Here is a 14,231-nt window from a genome sequence, read left to right on the forward strand (position 1 = left end):
ACTGCTCCTATAAAACTAAAAAAATATTTAAATTATTAATCGTTTGATACCAAAAGTTGTGTTTATTTAACAGTGTAGAATAAATTGAGGCATTTATCAATTAACATTTAAAAAATGCCCAAATCAGCGAAACAATCCAAACCCAAGCAAAACCCGACTCAGAAAGCACAAAATGTTATTACAAAACCAAAACAAGCCGTCTCCCCGAAATCGATTGTTTTGGAACAAAACGGGGAAAAGAAAATTCTGAAAAAAATCAAACTCAAAGGACCACCAAAAAACATTTCAAAACTCAAGCAAAAGCCCGAAGGGAAGGATAACAGCAAAAGAAGTACTTTTGTTTGCACTTTCTGTCAATGTACATTCGATAATCAGGAAGCACTTAAGCAACATTTTGTGAAACATGGAACCGGATCTGAATTTGGTAAGATTCCGTCTGGAAGCGGTGAAGGTACCATTGTATTGATCGAGTGTGAATGGTGCCCGGAAACATTCACCAAGCTATCGAAAGCAATCGAACACAAGTACCGGAAGCATAACTATGAAAGTAAGAACTATTTTTGCACCCTCTGTGGTAGACTATTTCCGCTAAAGGTGGCCCTTGAGCAACATCAAAATATGGAGCATAAGGATGATAAGGAAATGAACGTGAGTTTAAACAAAAATCGGAACCGTGCAGGATTTTTAAATATTAACTGCTGTTTGTATTTCAGGTTCCACGTCTGGACTTCATTTGCGGCTTTTGTGGAACTGCTTTCATTTGCCAAGTTGCTCTGGAACTGCACGTAAAAACGGCTCATAATTTAGAAAAGCGTATGATGGCTCATCCGTTCATTCCAAAGCCATCGAAAAAGGTTCGCCTCAACCAGGCAGGTGAAATCATATCAATCTACTATTGCTATCTGTGTGGTTCGGAGTATATGCTGAAGTTCAATCTCCTAAAGCATATCGAAGATCATCATTCGTACGAAGACCGGTGTGCCATGCCGGAGGATATGTTTAAATGTAGTACTTGTGATTCTATGTTCTATACGAAGAAAGCATTCGATGCTCACAATATCCACCACAAGCCGGAAGATTTGTATGTCACCAGCGAAGAGCACCGGTTGAATATAGTTGCTCGAGTGGATCAAGATTTCGACTTCCAACGAGTACCGACAGCGTTGGATAAAGCCTTGGGATCAATTGGAACTGGGTCGGACTCTGCGGTTACTCTTGCCAAAAAGCATAGGAAAAAGATTAAGAGATCCAAGGATAATCCTTCTAGCACTGCCGCTAGCAGTGGTAGCGCTGACGAGAAGGAAGCTCCTGTTATAGATTTATCTGCATTATAAACAAAAATGATGTTCGAGCCGTTAAGTTGGTACAGATGCAACCGAACTTGCCCCAGTTAAGGACAAGGCCATGTACTTCCCCACTTCGTGTTTTCAGAGGCACAAGTCACATACAGAAAATTTAACTTGATGCTGCAGCAAGTTTCGTACAAGTTTGTGATCGAGAAAATGCGTAGTGGTGAAACAAATTGTATGGGAAGCGGCTTCCGTGAACCACGTCCTTAATTTTAACAAAATGGTTGGTGAATGAGGCAGTTAGAGATTCGAACAGTAGTTTTATAAGAAAACGATAATTAGGCAAGAGTCTGAGTAAAAGTAGCAATTCCGGAGAACTTTGAGATTTGGGCGTAGTTGCTTTTGTAAACAAACACGTCAATCACCGATTTCGCGCGAAGAACAAACTATACCAAATGATAGAGGAACCACTCCTCTATCTGTTTGTGTTATTAGTTTTTTAGATTGAGCTTTAATTCGCGAGAAATCGTCAAATGACGTGTTTGTTTATAAAAGCAATTACGCCCTATTCTCGAAGTTCTCCGGAATTAAAACCCGTACGCAAATAAATTAGTAGAAAGTACACATGTAACACATGTTTAATAGAGTTACTGATCCGAATGCTCTTGCGAAAATGAAATTTTGCTGTTTGCTTACTTTCTTCTTCTTCTTTTATCTTAATTTTTTAATTTATCTTAGTTGGTAGTACCTAGAAATACTAGAAGGAGAGATGGGCGGAGAAAACAAAATACAATTCGGCAGCAGGGATTTGTATCTAAATTATCTTGCAACCCTTGCTAAAACTTAGCATTTCGCATGACTTTTACTATTGATTCGATTTACGTGTAAATTAATAATTGATTGCATCGCAATATTTTGCACATTGTTTGGTTCCATTAATTAACCACTAGAATATTGCTTTTAATTCCAAAAACATAGTTGAATTTGAGAAGCACACGAAACATAAAGGTGATTGAATTTCTGTTCGATTACAATACTCTCAAATTTAATCTAGTAAGAATAAGAAATCCTCGGAAAAATTCTAATGGGAAATTAAGCTCGATTGGCTCAGATTTTGACAGTTCATTTGGCTCAAAAAATTCCTTCCGCTTATCTACCCGCATAAACGCGAACCATCACATGACCTTACCGATAATGGTTATAAATTGTTTATAATCCCTGCTAAACTTCAACTGAAATGGTTATGGAACTTTACATGAACGTTTAATGATAAAGTTTTAACCTTAAATATTATAGTTTTTTGGAAGTGGACCTATCAAATAATGGGTTGTTAAGAACCATTACCATTCCAAATTCTTGTTTTCTCCATACATTTTCGGAAAGAGAACTATATTAGAACGTTTTTACTTATGGTTTGAGAACATTAATGGTTATGGTTATGGTAGTCAGTAAGGTCTATTAATGGTTTGTATTATCACTCAACTTTACGTGAAATATATCGTGAATTGGTAATCAGTAATTTACAGGCAACCAATTCGCGATATATTCCACATAAAGTTGATCGATGTTACAAAACCATTCATGGACCTTACTGGTTACCATAACCATTACCATTAATGTTCTCAAACCATAAGTTAAAAGGTTTTAGTATAGTTTTCTTTCCGAAAATGTATGGAGAAAACAAGAATTTGAAATGGTAATGGTTCTTAACAACCCATTATTTGTAAGGTCCACTTCCAAAAAACTATAATACTTAAGGTTAAAACTTTATCATTAAACGTTCATGTAAAGTTCCATAACCATTTCAGTTGAAGTTTAGCAGGGATTATAAACAATTTTAACCATTTTAGGTAAGGTCAATTTATAGTTCGCGCTTATGCGGGTACTTATAAATGGGTAAAATTTTACTCATTTAATGGGTAGTCCCATTTTCCATCGAAAATGCTTACTTTGTAGTCATTATTGGGTATTTTTCGTTTACCTTGTTGCACTGTTTAGCATAAAAAACAGTTTGACATCCACTATTAACTATATTATTTTCAGTTGTGTGGTATAAAATACACACGGTAAGAAAAAAGTACCCAACATTGAGTTCCTTTCACTCAACACGTGGCTTCCGTGGGGCTAGGTAAAATTAAGTTAAAGAAGAAAACTCAATTTTGAGTAATCCTGATCATGAATCCACGTTGACCAAGTTGACAAAAAAATAATAAAACGGAGCAGACTGGAACCGAACCATCGACGTTGAGATTACGGGGCCCGTGTGTTGACCACTCGTTTATCAACGCTTGTGAAAATGAAATGGTTATGTTTGAGTTCATTTATTATTACTCAATAGTTGAGTAAATTTTAACCAACGCCGTTTTTCTGATTCACTCAACGGCGGACCTCAAATGATAGAACCCAACGTTGAGTTTTTTTTTAACTTAATTTTGAGTATTTTTTTCTTGCCGTGCACTATGATCACTATCAGCGCAAAATTCTCCTTTTCATAGCTGCGCCATTTTGGATTTTTGATTTTTTTTTATTAAAATCATTTACCCAGAATCTCGGTAAATTCTACTCATCGGTACCTTACCTTACCAGTCAGACTAATGCCTTGATGTCCTCTGCTGTCCGAAGAAGTCGTCTCCACTCTACTCGATCCATGGCCACACTTCGCCAACCTCGAAGGGTCCGCAAGTCGCCTTCTACTTGGTCGATCCACCTTGCCCGCTGCGCGCCTCTTCTTCTTGTTCCTGTTGGGTCGCTTTCTAGAACCATTTTCGCTGGGTCATCGTGCGGCATTCTTACGACGTGCCCAGCCCACCGTAGTCGTCCAATTTTTGCAATGTGGACGATGGATGGTTCTCCCAGCAGCTGGTGCAATTCGTGGTTCATTCGCCTCCTCCACGTTCCGTCATCCATCTGCACTCCACCGTAGATGGTACGCAACACCTTAGTCTAGGTCTCGTGGCCGTAGAGCACCACCGGTCTAATCAGTGTCTTGTAGACAGTCAACTTCGTGCAGCGGCGAATTTTATTCGACCGGAGCGTCCTCCGGAGTCCAAAGTAGGCACGATTCCCTGCCATAATGCGTCTTTGAATTTCTCTGCTGGTATCATTTTCGGCGTTCACCAGTGAGCCCAAATACACGAACTCATCGACCACCTCGATTTCGTCACCGTCAATCTGAACTCGGGGTGTGAAGCTAACATTGTCTTCCCTAGAACCTCTTCCTTTCATGTATTTTATCTTTGATGCGTTGATGGCAAGTCCAATCCGCCTAGCTTCAGCCTTCAGTCTGATGTACGTTTTCGCCATCGTCCCAAAGTTCCGTGCCATGATGTCAATGTCATCGGCGAAGCCAAGAAACTGGATGGACTTCCTAAAGATCATGCCACTCGTGCCACGATTATAGATTAAATTTTATGCATTTTATGGTTTTTCAAAATTTATACAAATTTATACAAAATTTTCGTCAAAATTATACTAAGTCCGAATAACGGAGTGGAATTCGATCAGTGTTTACTGAAATGACAGGAAAAAGAACATCTGGATTCCCTTCAGAGCTTCGTGCTGGTGAAGAGTTTTTTCCGGCGGATTTCTACTGCGCCTGTGATGTGCTGGGCAGCATCGAAATTGTAAGTATTTTTAAAATAATATTCATATAAAATAAACTAATTAAAAAAGCTTCCTGAGACAATTTTAATTTTTATTTGAAAACAATAATATTTACCATACATAAAATAAAGAAGCGAAAAATACATTCTCTCGAATAAACCGTATCTATGCATTGTAAGTATGTTTCGATTTTATACTATGGCACGCATAAACCATTTTTATACTAAGTTTGAATTCTCTCCCTTTATCCAGCTTTCCATGCTCGGTAATGGCGGCCTGTTTGTATGAATAAATGTATCCTTCACTGTGCTTTTTGACACTAACTGGAGGGCGAATGTTGTTCCATTTTCTACTGTTCCTGGGAGAGGGAAAGGGAAGGGGTTGAAATTCGAACATCCAGTTAGTGTCAAAAAGCACAGTGAAGGATACATTTATTCATACAAACAGGCCGCCATTACCGAGCATGGAAAGCTGGATATCGACCTTTGCGTCGGTACGAAGAGTTGCGATTTAGCGTAACTTTTATACTATTTAGATTTCAATATTTTTTGAGTGTACATTCTATCGATCATAAAAATGATGCGATTTGATGCAGATTTTCAAAACTTGTAGTTCAAACAATAAGTAACAGCTTTGCTGAAGACTGCAATATGAATCCGATTAGTTTTATTGAGATATTTGCTTTTGAATATATATGAGCATTTTGTATATGAAAATTTAAACCAAATCTCTTATATGAACATTAAACCAAAAGCGCCATTCCGAGTAATGTCAAAAAGAGTTGAAACATTCAGAGAGTGATTATCTCACATACTGACACGATACACGGGTGTTCTGTGGAAAATTTGAACTTTTATTATTTAAGGGGGTATTCCCGATCTTTTTTTTCAAAAAATCAATTTTTTTTTTCACGTTTTTTGTACTTTAGACTATATACTTTCATCCCCCAAGCCGTTTTCCGATCAGCGAATTCGGTGTTCAGTTTTTCGCGCCTTGAAATAAAAAATGCAGCGCCCGAAAAACGGCTCTCCGCGCGCAACTTTGCGGTCGGGACTGACACTGCTCTGCAGGTATTCCAGACTTACCAATACATTTAGGTGCATGTATGGGCAATAGAGTCAAACGCGTTTTTCTCGAAACCACATTTTTTTATCGGCGAAGATTTTTCTCAGAAACTATAAGAGGTATTGACTTGAATCTTTGCGCATTTTGTTCCTTAATAAATTCTTTGGAGCTTCTCCGACTTTCAGCCAAAAATATTAACATTTAACATTGTTTGAAGCTCCTTAAAGCTGCAAAAAAGCGGGCTAAAAATCGCCTGTTTTTTCATATGGCCGCCATTTTGTTAATTTGCAAGATTTTTTGCTGCCAACGGGAGAAGCTCCAGAGAATCTTATGCAGATTATTAATTTCATCACGAAATCTGTTTCAGATGAAGCCGTTCCAGAGAAAAGTCTTCGCCCGTCCAGGCGTTTGCGGCGAGCAGGGGTCTGTTTGCCGCCATTTTGTGACGTCAATAATGTCTTTTTTTATGTCGAAAAAAATTTATTTGTAAACTTTAATGTTCAATAAACAAGAATCCCAAAGAGTTAGGCGCATTACTATTCATTTTCCTTGAAAAAAAAAATTAATTGAAAAACAGGCCGAAAAAATGCAAAAGATTGGGAATACCCCCTTAAGCAGTAATCTAGTTGATACGTTGCAATATACGATCAAAATGCACATATAAATTCAAGAATGAATATCTCCATAATACGAACTTGAAAATTTTGAGCTCAAAAGAGTGTGCTGAACCAGTTTTATGCACGAAAGAGTGAAGGGATGTTAGTTCTCCATACATTTAAAAAAAAAACCCCATATTAACTTTAAGCCAAAAGCGCTAGCTTGTGTTACATCCGAATGAGCTGAAATTTTTAGAGAGTGGTTTTCTCACCTAATGGCACAAATCTGGGGGTTGGCCCGTTGAAAAAAACGACAAAAAAATCTCTCATTTAACTGTGGGCCAGTCTAATACACCACACAAGAATGGGTGCAATCTACCTAGTTACTGGGTTGATTGACAATAGCGTGTACGTAACATCTCTGATGGCGCATTTTTCAAGTGTTGGTTTATCGTCTGACGTCGTTCGTTCGTGGTTTTGCGTCGTGCTGCTGGTGGTAGTCGCATCAGTCCAAGAGCCAGTGCGATGAGATCGACAACGGTTGATGTACCTTCCACAAACCTTGGATTCAATTTCGACGCTACGTCTGTGTTGGTGTTTATGCTGCTTAGTTGCTTTGCTTTGCGTACGTTGTTGTTGATGTTGCTGTGTCGTTGGAGAAAAAAGGTTTTCCCTTTTGATTGTTCTTCTGTCCGTCGTCGAATGCTGTCTCGTCTTGGCAGTCGGCTGCTTCGTAGTAGTGAGGCTTTTAGTCATCCGTCGTCGTCCGTAGTTGTTGGGCTGTAAGTTTTTCTCAAGAAGAGAGTGATCAATCGTTCGCGGATTTGGGTGTGTTTTTATGGTTTTATTGAGAGTATGCAAACATTTTCGTTTAAATTCGATAAAGCTCAGTGAGGGGTGGCGGTCCTAGTGTCATTAATCGCCTACGTGTGGAGTGGGAGGTGGAAACAAGTCGCTGACAGTTAGTAAATCGTCATTGTTACTTCGATCTGTACGAGGGCTAAACATAACAAAAAAGTGAGCCATCGTGTCGTGATTGTCTCGTCATCAAAATCGTTTAGATAGCTCCTTGATCAGAGTTTGGAACGTCGTATGCTTTACGAGTGCTTTAAAACAAAATCAATCGAAATAGTTTCAGATGTTAACAACAAACCTTGTGAATATATTCTGACAGCGTGTTGAGAGTTTAGTGGAAAACATAATTGAAAAGTAGCAACAGTGACGATGGCAGAGCAAAAGTTAATTTTTCTGACCAACTTGAAGCATAGATCCAGAGTCTGCTGTTGATGCTGTTGTTGCCGTGGCGTGAAAGTGGGGAGCCAACCGCCGACGTCGTCGTCGTCTTCGTTTTTCGTAAGTGGAACAATTGAATGAATACGAGAAAGAGAGAACCAAACGAGCCGAACAGCGCCGTCTGTGGCTATACTAAACACTCTGAAGCGCTCTGCCCCGAGTAGAAAGATTGTGAAAATGTTAATTATCGATAAATGTTGCTAAATGATGGATCTCGTAAGATCGATCTGTGTGGTGAACGAATTTCTTGATTGGCCATTGAATCTGTCCTAGAAAGAAGTTTAATATGTTTATAATTTCAATATAGTTGAACAACAACACTTATTTAGAATTTGTTTTGAATGAAAATTTCACTGCACTAATGCAATCAATTATTGTTTCTATGTAAATGAGGCATACCATGCAGTGAATTTTATTTATTCTATAAAATCGAATGCAATATGTATATGTAATAATAATATAATTAACTAAAATTATACTCCCGCCATCAATTCAAAACAACTGGAATCTACCCCAATATTTGGAAAACCTCTAACGTACTTGAATCACCTGAAGAGCGAGGTGGGTGTTTCAGTTCACCCACCGCTATTTCTTAACTGTCTTCCAACCAATCCAGTTAGTGGGAGGTGTTGACACTAATCATAAACAACTGCAAATTCTAACTATTATACCAAATGACTTGTAATTTCCAGTGAACATTCTTTATTCCATAATGATTTCCATTATCCCGAGGGTAAATTGGTCACCGGGGTGAAATGGATCAAAATGCCTTGCATTTTCCGCTGTAACTTTCGCTAATAGATATCAAGAGAAATATAGTATGTCATCAAGGAACTCTAATGATTGTTTTGATGAGTTTTTATAAACAAACAAGTATCTTCTACTGCATAAATTTCAATTCTGTTTCTCTTGTGTTCAATAGCTTCCGATATCATCATTCAAACACTCAGTAATAGGGATGCAAAGACTGCTGTCATTAATTTGATAGTGGTTTTATGGCTGAACTAAGTGTCACTGAATTAGAATTATTTAAAATATTATGAAAAAAATGTTTTCAATTATAAGAAATTAGAGGATTTTCATCAAATTTCCATCGATTTTTACCTTCTTTAAGGCGCAATGGTGTATTTTACGATATCTATTTTGGCACTTCGCACAAGAACGTATTCAGTGAGCCCAAATTTATAAAGCACAAATTAACAAAACAATACGATAACAAGGTGACCAATGATCCGGGAAAACCGAGAATTTAAAAATTATCATAGAAAACCGAGAAAAACCCCGAAATTTGACAAGTGTACCGGAAAAACCCAATAGTTTCCTCAGTTAAAAAATGGCTTCCTCAGCAATTGTATGGTGTTTACATATAGGGGAAAGTGGGGCAATATGGCCAATGAGGCTTAAAAATCAACTTATTGAGAATATTTTACACAGTGGCGTTTTGTTAACCTCAATCCACCGACAAATCTACCTTGCATAAACTCTCAAAACATAAAGAATTATCAAAATATTGCTTGCAATGGATAGATATCCAGTAAACTTGAAGATTAAATGTATTTTTAAACCGATTCGAGTATGGATATTGCATTAAATCTGGTTTTGAAAGTTGATGCACAGATAAAAAGTGAGGTTACGGGACGCCACTGATTTTACAAAATATTTGTTGCAAGCTTACTGCTTAAAGCATACTTCAGATATCCATTTCATTTAAGTCTAACAAAATACTTTTCTCTAGAGCAAATTTTTCGAAAATTATTAGACTAGCTCAAAATGAATGGTCATTGGTTTCTTATATAACACTCATTTTGACTAAAACAATGTTTCATTAAATTATGGAATAATAAGATATTATGATGATATTTTGTATGTATAAGTAACAAGAAAATATTGTAAAGTTTGTATTTGACACATAAAACCAGGCCAGTGATAAGGCCTATACCTGCAAATTTAGTTTTGACAGAGTCACAATGACCGATTTTCTGATCGCCTCTTCGCAAAGAGGGGGTGAAGTAAATGACAAAATCGCTTATTGCGACTCTCATGTAGCAAAATTGGCAGGTATTATGTGTCAAACACAATTTTTACAATCTTTTCTTGTTGCTTACACACACAATATCTTATTATTCCATAATTTCATAAAACATTTTACTAGCAAAAATTAATGGAAGGCACCCTGGTTTTGATGAGTTTTTCTAATACCCTGGACAGACTATGGCTTATATCATGTAATATAAGCTGTCTTGCAATGAGCACTCATACATCTAGTTTTCACTGGGAATCCTATGTATGAGTGCTCATTGCAAGACAGCCTATATTACATGATATAAGCCATAGTCTGTCCAGGGTATAAACAAATATTTGACTGCATAACTATCAATTCTATTTTCTCTGGCGTGTTCAGTCATCAAGATTATGACAACAGTCGTTGCATCACTTTAATCGATAATCTAATAGTCGATTATAGTGATGTAACATGCCATGATCATTTGCATTCATTTCATACATTCATTTACATTCCGCAAAATGATGTATACAGCTTTTGTCGGTTTTGTTATTAGCTACAACTTTTGCTCATAACTCAAATCTGTATCTCTTATGCATCAGAACTTGTTACTGTTCTGGGGGGCAGAACTTGTTACTATTTTTCAGTGAATGTAAAATACATTCACTGAAAAACAGTAGTGGCTTCTGTTCGCTCTGGTTCGTCATGCATAAGAGATACGAATTTGACTTTTTTACAAAAGTTGTAGCTAATAACAAAACCTACAAAAGCTCTATACACAATTTTGCGGAATGCTGTTCAAGAAAAAAGTTAGAAGCAAATGAATGTAAATGAATGCAAATGCATAATCTTGATGACTGAACTAAGTGTCACTGAATTAGAATTATTTAAAATATAATGAAAAAAAAAGTTAAGTTCAAGAAATTAGAGAATTTTTATCAAATTACTCACGAATTTTACCTTTACCTTTTGCATTTGGCGCAATGGTGTATTTTAAGAAATCTATTTGGACATATTTTGTTTATAAAATACACTTTGCACAAGTAGGTATTCTAACACCTAATTCGGATTCAGGGAACCCAAATTTATAAAGCACATATACTACCCATAACCGAATATCAGTTCCATCTTCGCTTGATTTCCTATCCATATGGGACTGATATGCGATTATGGGCAGTATACTATAAATGTACTCGGAAGTTATTTTAAGGGTTGATCAAATTTGAAACTCCTAAAATGTCCTTAAAAAAAGCAAAACCATACGATAACAAGGCGACCAGTGAACCGGGAAAACCCGGAATTTAAAAAGTAGCGTAGCAAACTGGGAAAATCCCGGGAATTCGACAAATGAACCGGGAAAAAACAATAGCTTTCTCAGCTAAAAATGGCTTATTCAGCTCTTGTGTGGTGTTTACATATAATGCTGGTTCTGGAGTTTTAGTACATTAGCACCAGAACAAATGTAAACACCCATTAATCAGTTCAAAATATTTGTTGAGACTGTTAGTTAAATTATAAGTAGTGTTTTTTCATCGTCAATTTGGAGATTATGTTTACATGGTGGCCAGCAAATCGGGAAAACCGGGAATTTTAAAAGAAGCCGGGAAAACCGGGAAAAAGTCGGGAATATGACGGGAGAACCCGGAAAAACCAATAAACCTTAACGTATTCCTACTAAGTTATCCGCTTGAAGTGGAATATCCGCTTGAAGTGGAATATCCGCTTGAGCTTAATAAAGCAAACATATGCAGGGCTGGTAGCAGGTCACTTTTTAGTGGCTTAGTCACTATTTTGAAGCCAGTCACTAAAAAGTCACTAAAGTAACTATTTCCCTAAGAATAGTCACTAAAGTCACTTTTTCGCTACTAAAATAGAGTGAATTTTAAAATATTAACGAAATGTTTAAATTGAGTACTTGGCACTAAGAAAGTCTACAGTAGTTTTAACAAAATATACATATCTGTTAAAAAATTTAAAATTTCAACCAGGGTGACCAGTGAACCGCAAAACTTTAGAACCCAAAGAAATCGGGAAAAATATACCTCCTTTCCCAGAAAATAAATTGTAAACCTTGAAAACTTTCTAAAGGTATTTTTTCTATGATAGATTTTCAAAAGCCTTTCAAGGATGATTAGGAACTTTAAAAAATCCAAAGTAAATTTTAAGAGAATTTTAAAGGATTCCGATTTCTTCTTCTGCACTTAAATCTTAAGCTAGGTTTACCTAAATAGTTAAACTTGGCTTAACGCATACGAGCGGCGTTTTTGATTATTGTTTAAATTATTAGAGACGCAAAAATCAGCTCGGAACAATTTTGGAAATAATTCTAATATAATTGAGAATGCATTTTAACGAGAGTTCTGATAAGAATTCTATTATGATTGGATGAGGATTCTAGTTCCAATTCTAATACTAAATAGGAATTCAAAATTAGTTCTGAAATTTTGATTAAAGGGGCTCTGTTGAAAATTCCATGAAAATCCCGACAACTCCAAAGATGGTATCTGCGGAAATGGGGTGATTTCTGACGATACTTCCAAGAGAATTCTAAAGAGTTCGGAATAAATTCCAAGAAGAATTCCAATGAAATCGAATTTTGAGGGTTCAATCGCAAAGGAATTCTGAGAAGAGTTTTAAAATTTATGATGGATTTTTGTTTTGAGAATTCTCAAGAAATACTATGGGGATTCTAAGGAGAAGATGAATTGAATTTCCAATTGAATGCAAGGGAGAAGTCCAAGATTATTCTAAGCAGAGGTTAATTTCATGGAAATTCTAAGAATGGATTTTTGGAAGGAGCCTTCAGGGAGTCCCTAGATGAATCAATAAAAAATCGAAAATAATCTACTCTAACTAATCATGTGTTATTACTTCTTGCGTGAATTTAACGTCAAATATCAGACAAAGTGGAAATTCGATCGATTAGGAGATTCAATTATAGAGTTGATAGTTCCGTTATAGTACGGCAGTGTGAAAATTGTATATACAAAGTAGAATGCGAGCAAAGGAAAATTTTGAGGAAGGTACGAATAGTGTAGTTGTTTACTTCAGATGGTGACTTTAGCGTGAAACAATCGATAGAACTGTTTCCGCACATCAGAGGTACATGAGCAAATCGTCGATCATCCCTTTTGTCAGTGGTGGCAAGGGGGAAACACCCTTCACAATCCCTCATTAACGGATGAGCTTGGTAAAGGAGATGCTCTACCCAATTCGTACCTTCCTAAAAATTGTCCTTTGTTCGCTTTCTTCTTTCTATATACAAATTTCATACTGCCACACTATAATGGAACTATAAACTCTTTACTTTCATCTCCTCACCTATCGTATAAAATGTCCACATTAATTCTGATGTTTGATGTCAAGCAAGCCAACTACGAAAATAATCTATTTCCAAGAATTCTGTTGATTGTTCTGGAAAGAATTTCAAGAATGCAATATTATGTTTGTAAAAGCTTATTTGCCTCTAAGTTTAAGAGAAGGGGAATTATTCTAAAAAAGTTCTTGAGATCATTCTGAAGAAATTCTGTGAAAAGTTCATAGCAAATTATCAAAGTTATCTACCTAGATATATCAAATATTTAAAGGTCTCGAACGCAGAATCAAATTCAAGATCATAAAAAATGGGAATTACTATTTGCTAGTCATCATGTAACACGTAAGCAAAAGTAAATTATTCAAGTCACTTCAAATGCTCTTCACAGGAGCTTCCGTTGTGAGATTAGATTAAATTAGATGAATTAATGAAATTTTATTTTAAGTTCTACGACATATCAAACCATATTTGAATTTCTAAGTTACCATATAAATGGTTATTTGTTTAGTATTTACAAGTCACTATTTGGCCACTATTTCCGTAATTTTAGTCACTAAAGTCACTACTATTATATCGCATCAGCACTACCAGCCCTGCATATGTTTCTTCAGGTCAAAAATGGTTTATTCAGCTCTTAATCATCTTAAACCTTTGTTATTATGTTCTAAATTTTATTTCAATTTTCGCAAAACTCTCTTCAGACATCCTTTGGAATTCTCCTCAGAATACCTTGGAATTCTGCGCAAAATTTTGTTGAAACTTTCTTAAGAATTTCATTTAAATTCCTCTGCATTTTTTTTTAATTTACCTCAGAACACGATGCTTTCGGAATTTTTCTCGGAGCTTGCTTAAAGTTCTCTTCTGAATCTTTCTTAGTATTCCTGTGAAATTATTGTCCGATAAACCTTTAAATTCTGTATTTTCTGCTATTTTTCTCACAATTCGCTCACAATTCTCTTCAGAATCATCTAGGAATTCTCCTTGAAGTTCTCCCCACAACTCCCTTGTAATTCTTCTAAGAGTTCGAGGGGACATAATCCTAGAACTATTTTGGGATTCTTGTCAGA

The 14,231-nt window shown here is 36.3% G+C and overlaps 1 protein-coding gene across 1 annotated transcript; it reads left to right on the forward strand.

Moving 5' to 3' along the window:
• Nucleotides 1-1,893, forward strand: LOC135710427 (zinc finger protein 484-like). The gene is made up of 2 exons (XM_065232999.1): nt 1-648; nt 714-1,893. Exons 1-2 carry the CDS (start codon nt 115-117, stop codon nt 1,332-1,334), a joined length of 1,155 nt encoding a protein of 384 aa, XP_065089071.1. The 5' UTR covers nt 1-114; the 3' UTR covers nt 1,335-1,893.
• Nucleotides 1,894-14,231: the final 12,338 nt, after the last annotated feature.

This window comes from Ochlerotatus camptorhynchus, unplaced genomic scaffold, assembly GCF_037179485.1.
Source record: "Ochlerotatus camptorhynchus isolate MF236.1 unplaced genomic scaffold, CSIRO-AGI_Acam_v1.1 ptg000383l, whole genome shotgun sequence".
Taxonomy (NCBI): Eukaryota; Metazoa; Arthropoda; class Insecta; order Diptera; family Culicidae; genus Ochlerotatus; species Ochlerotatus camptorhynchus.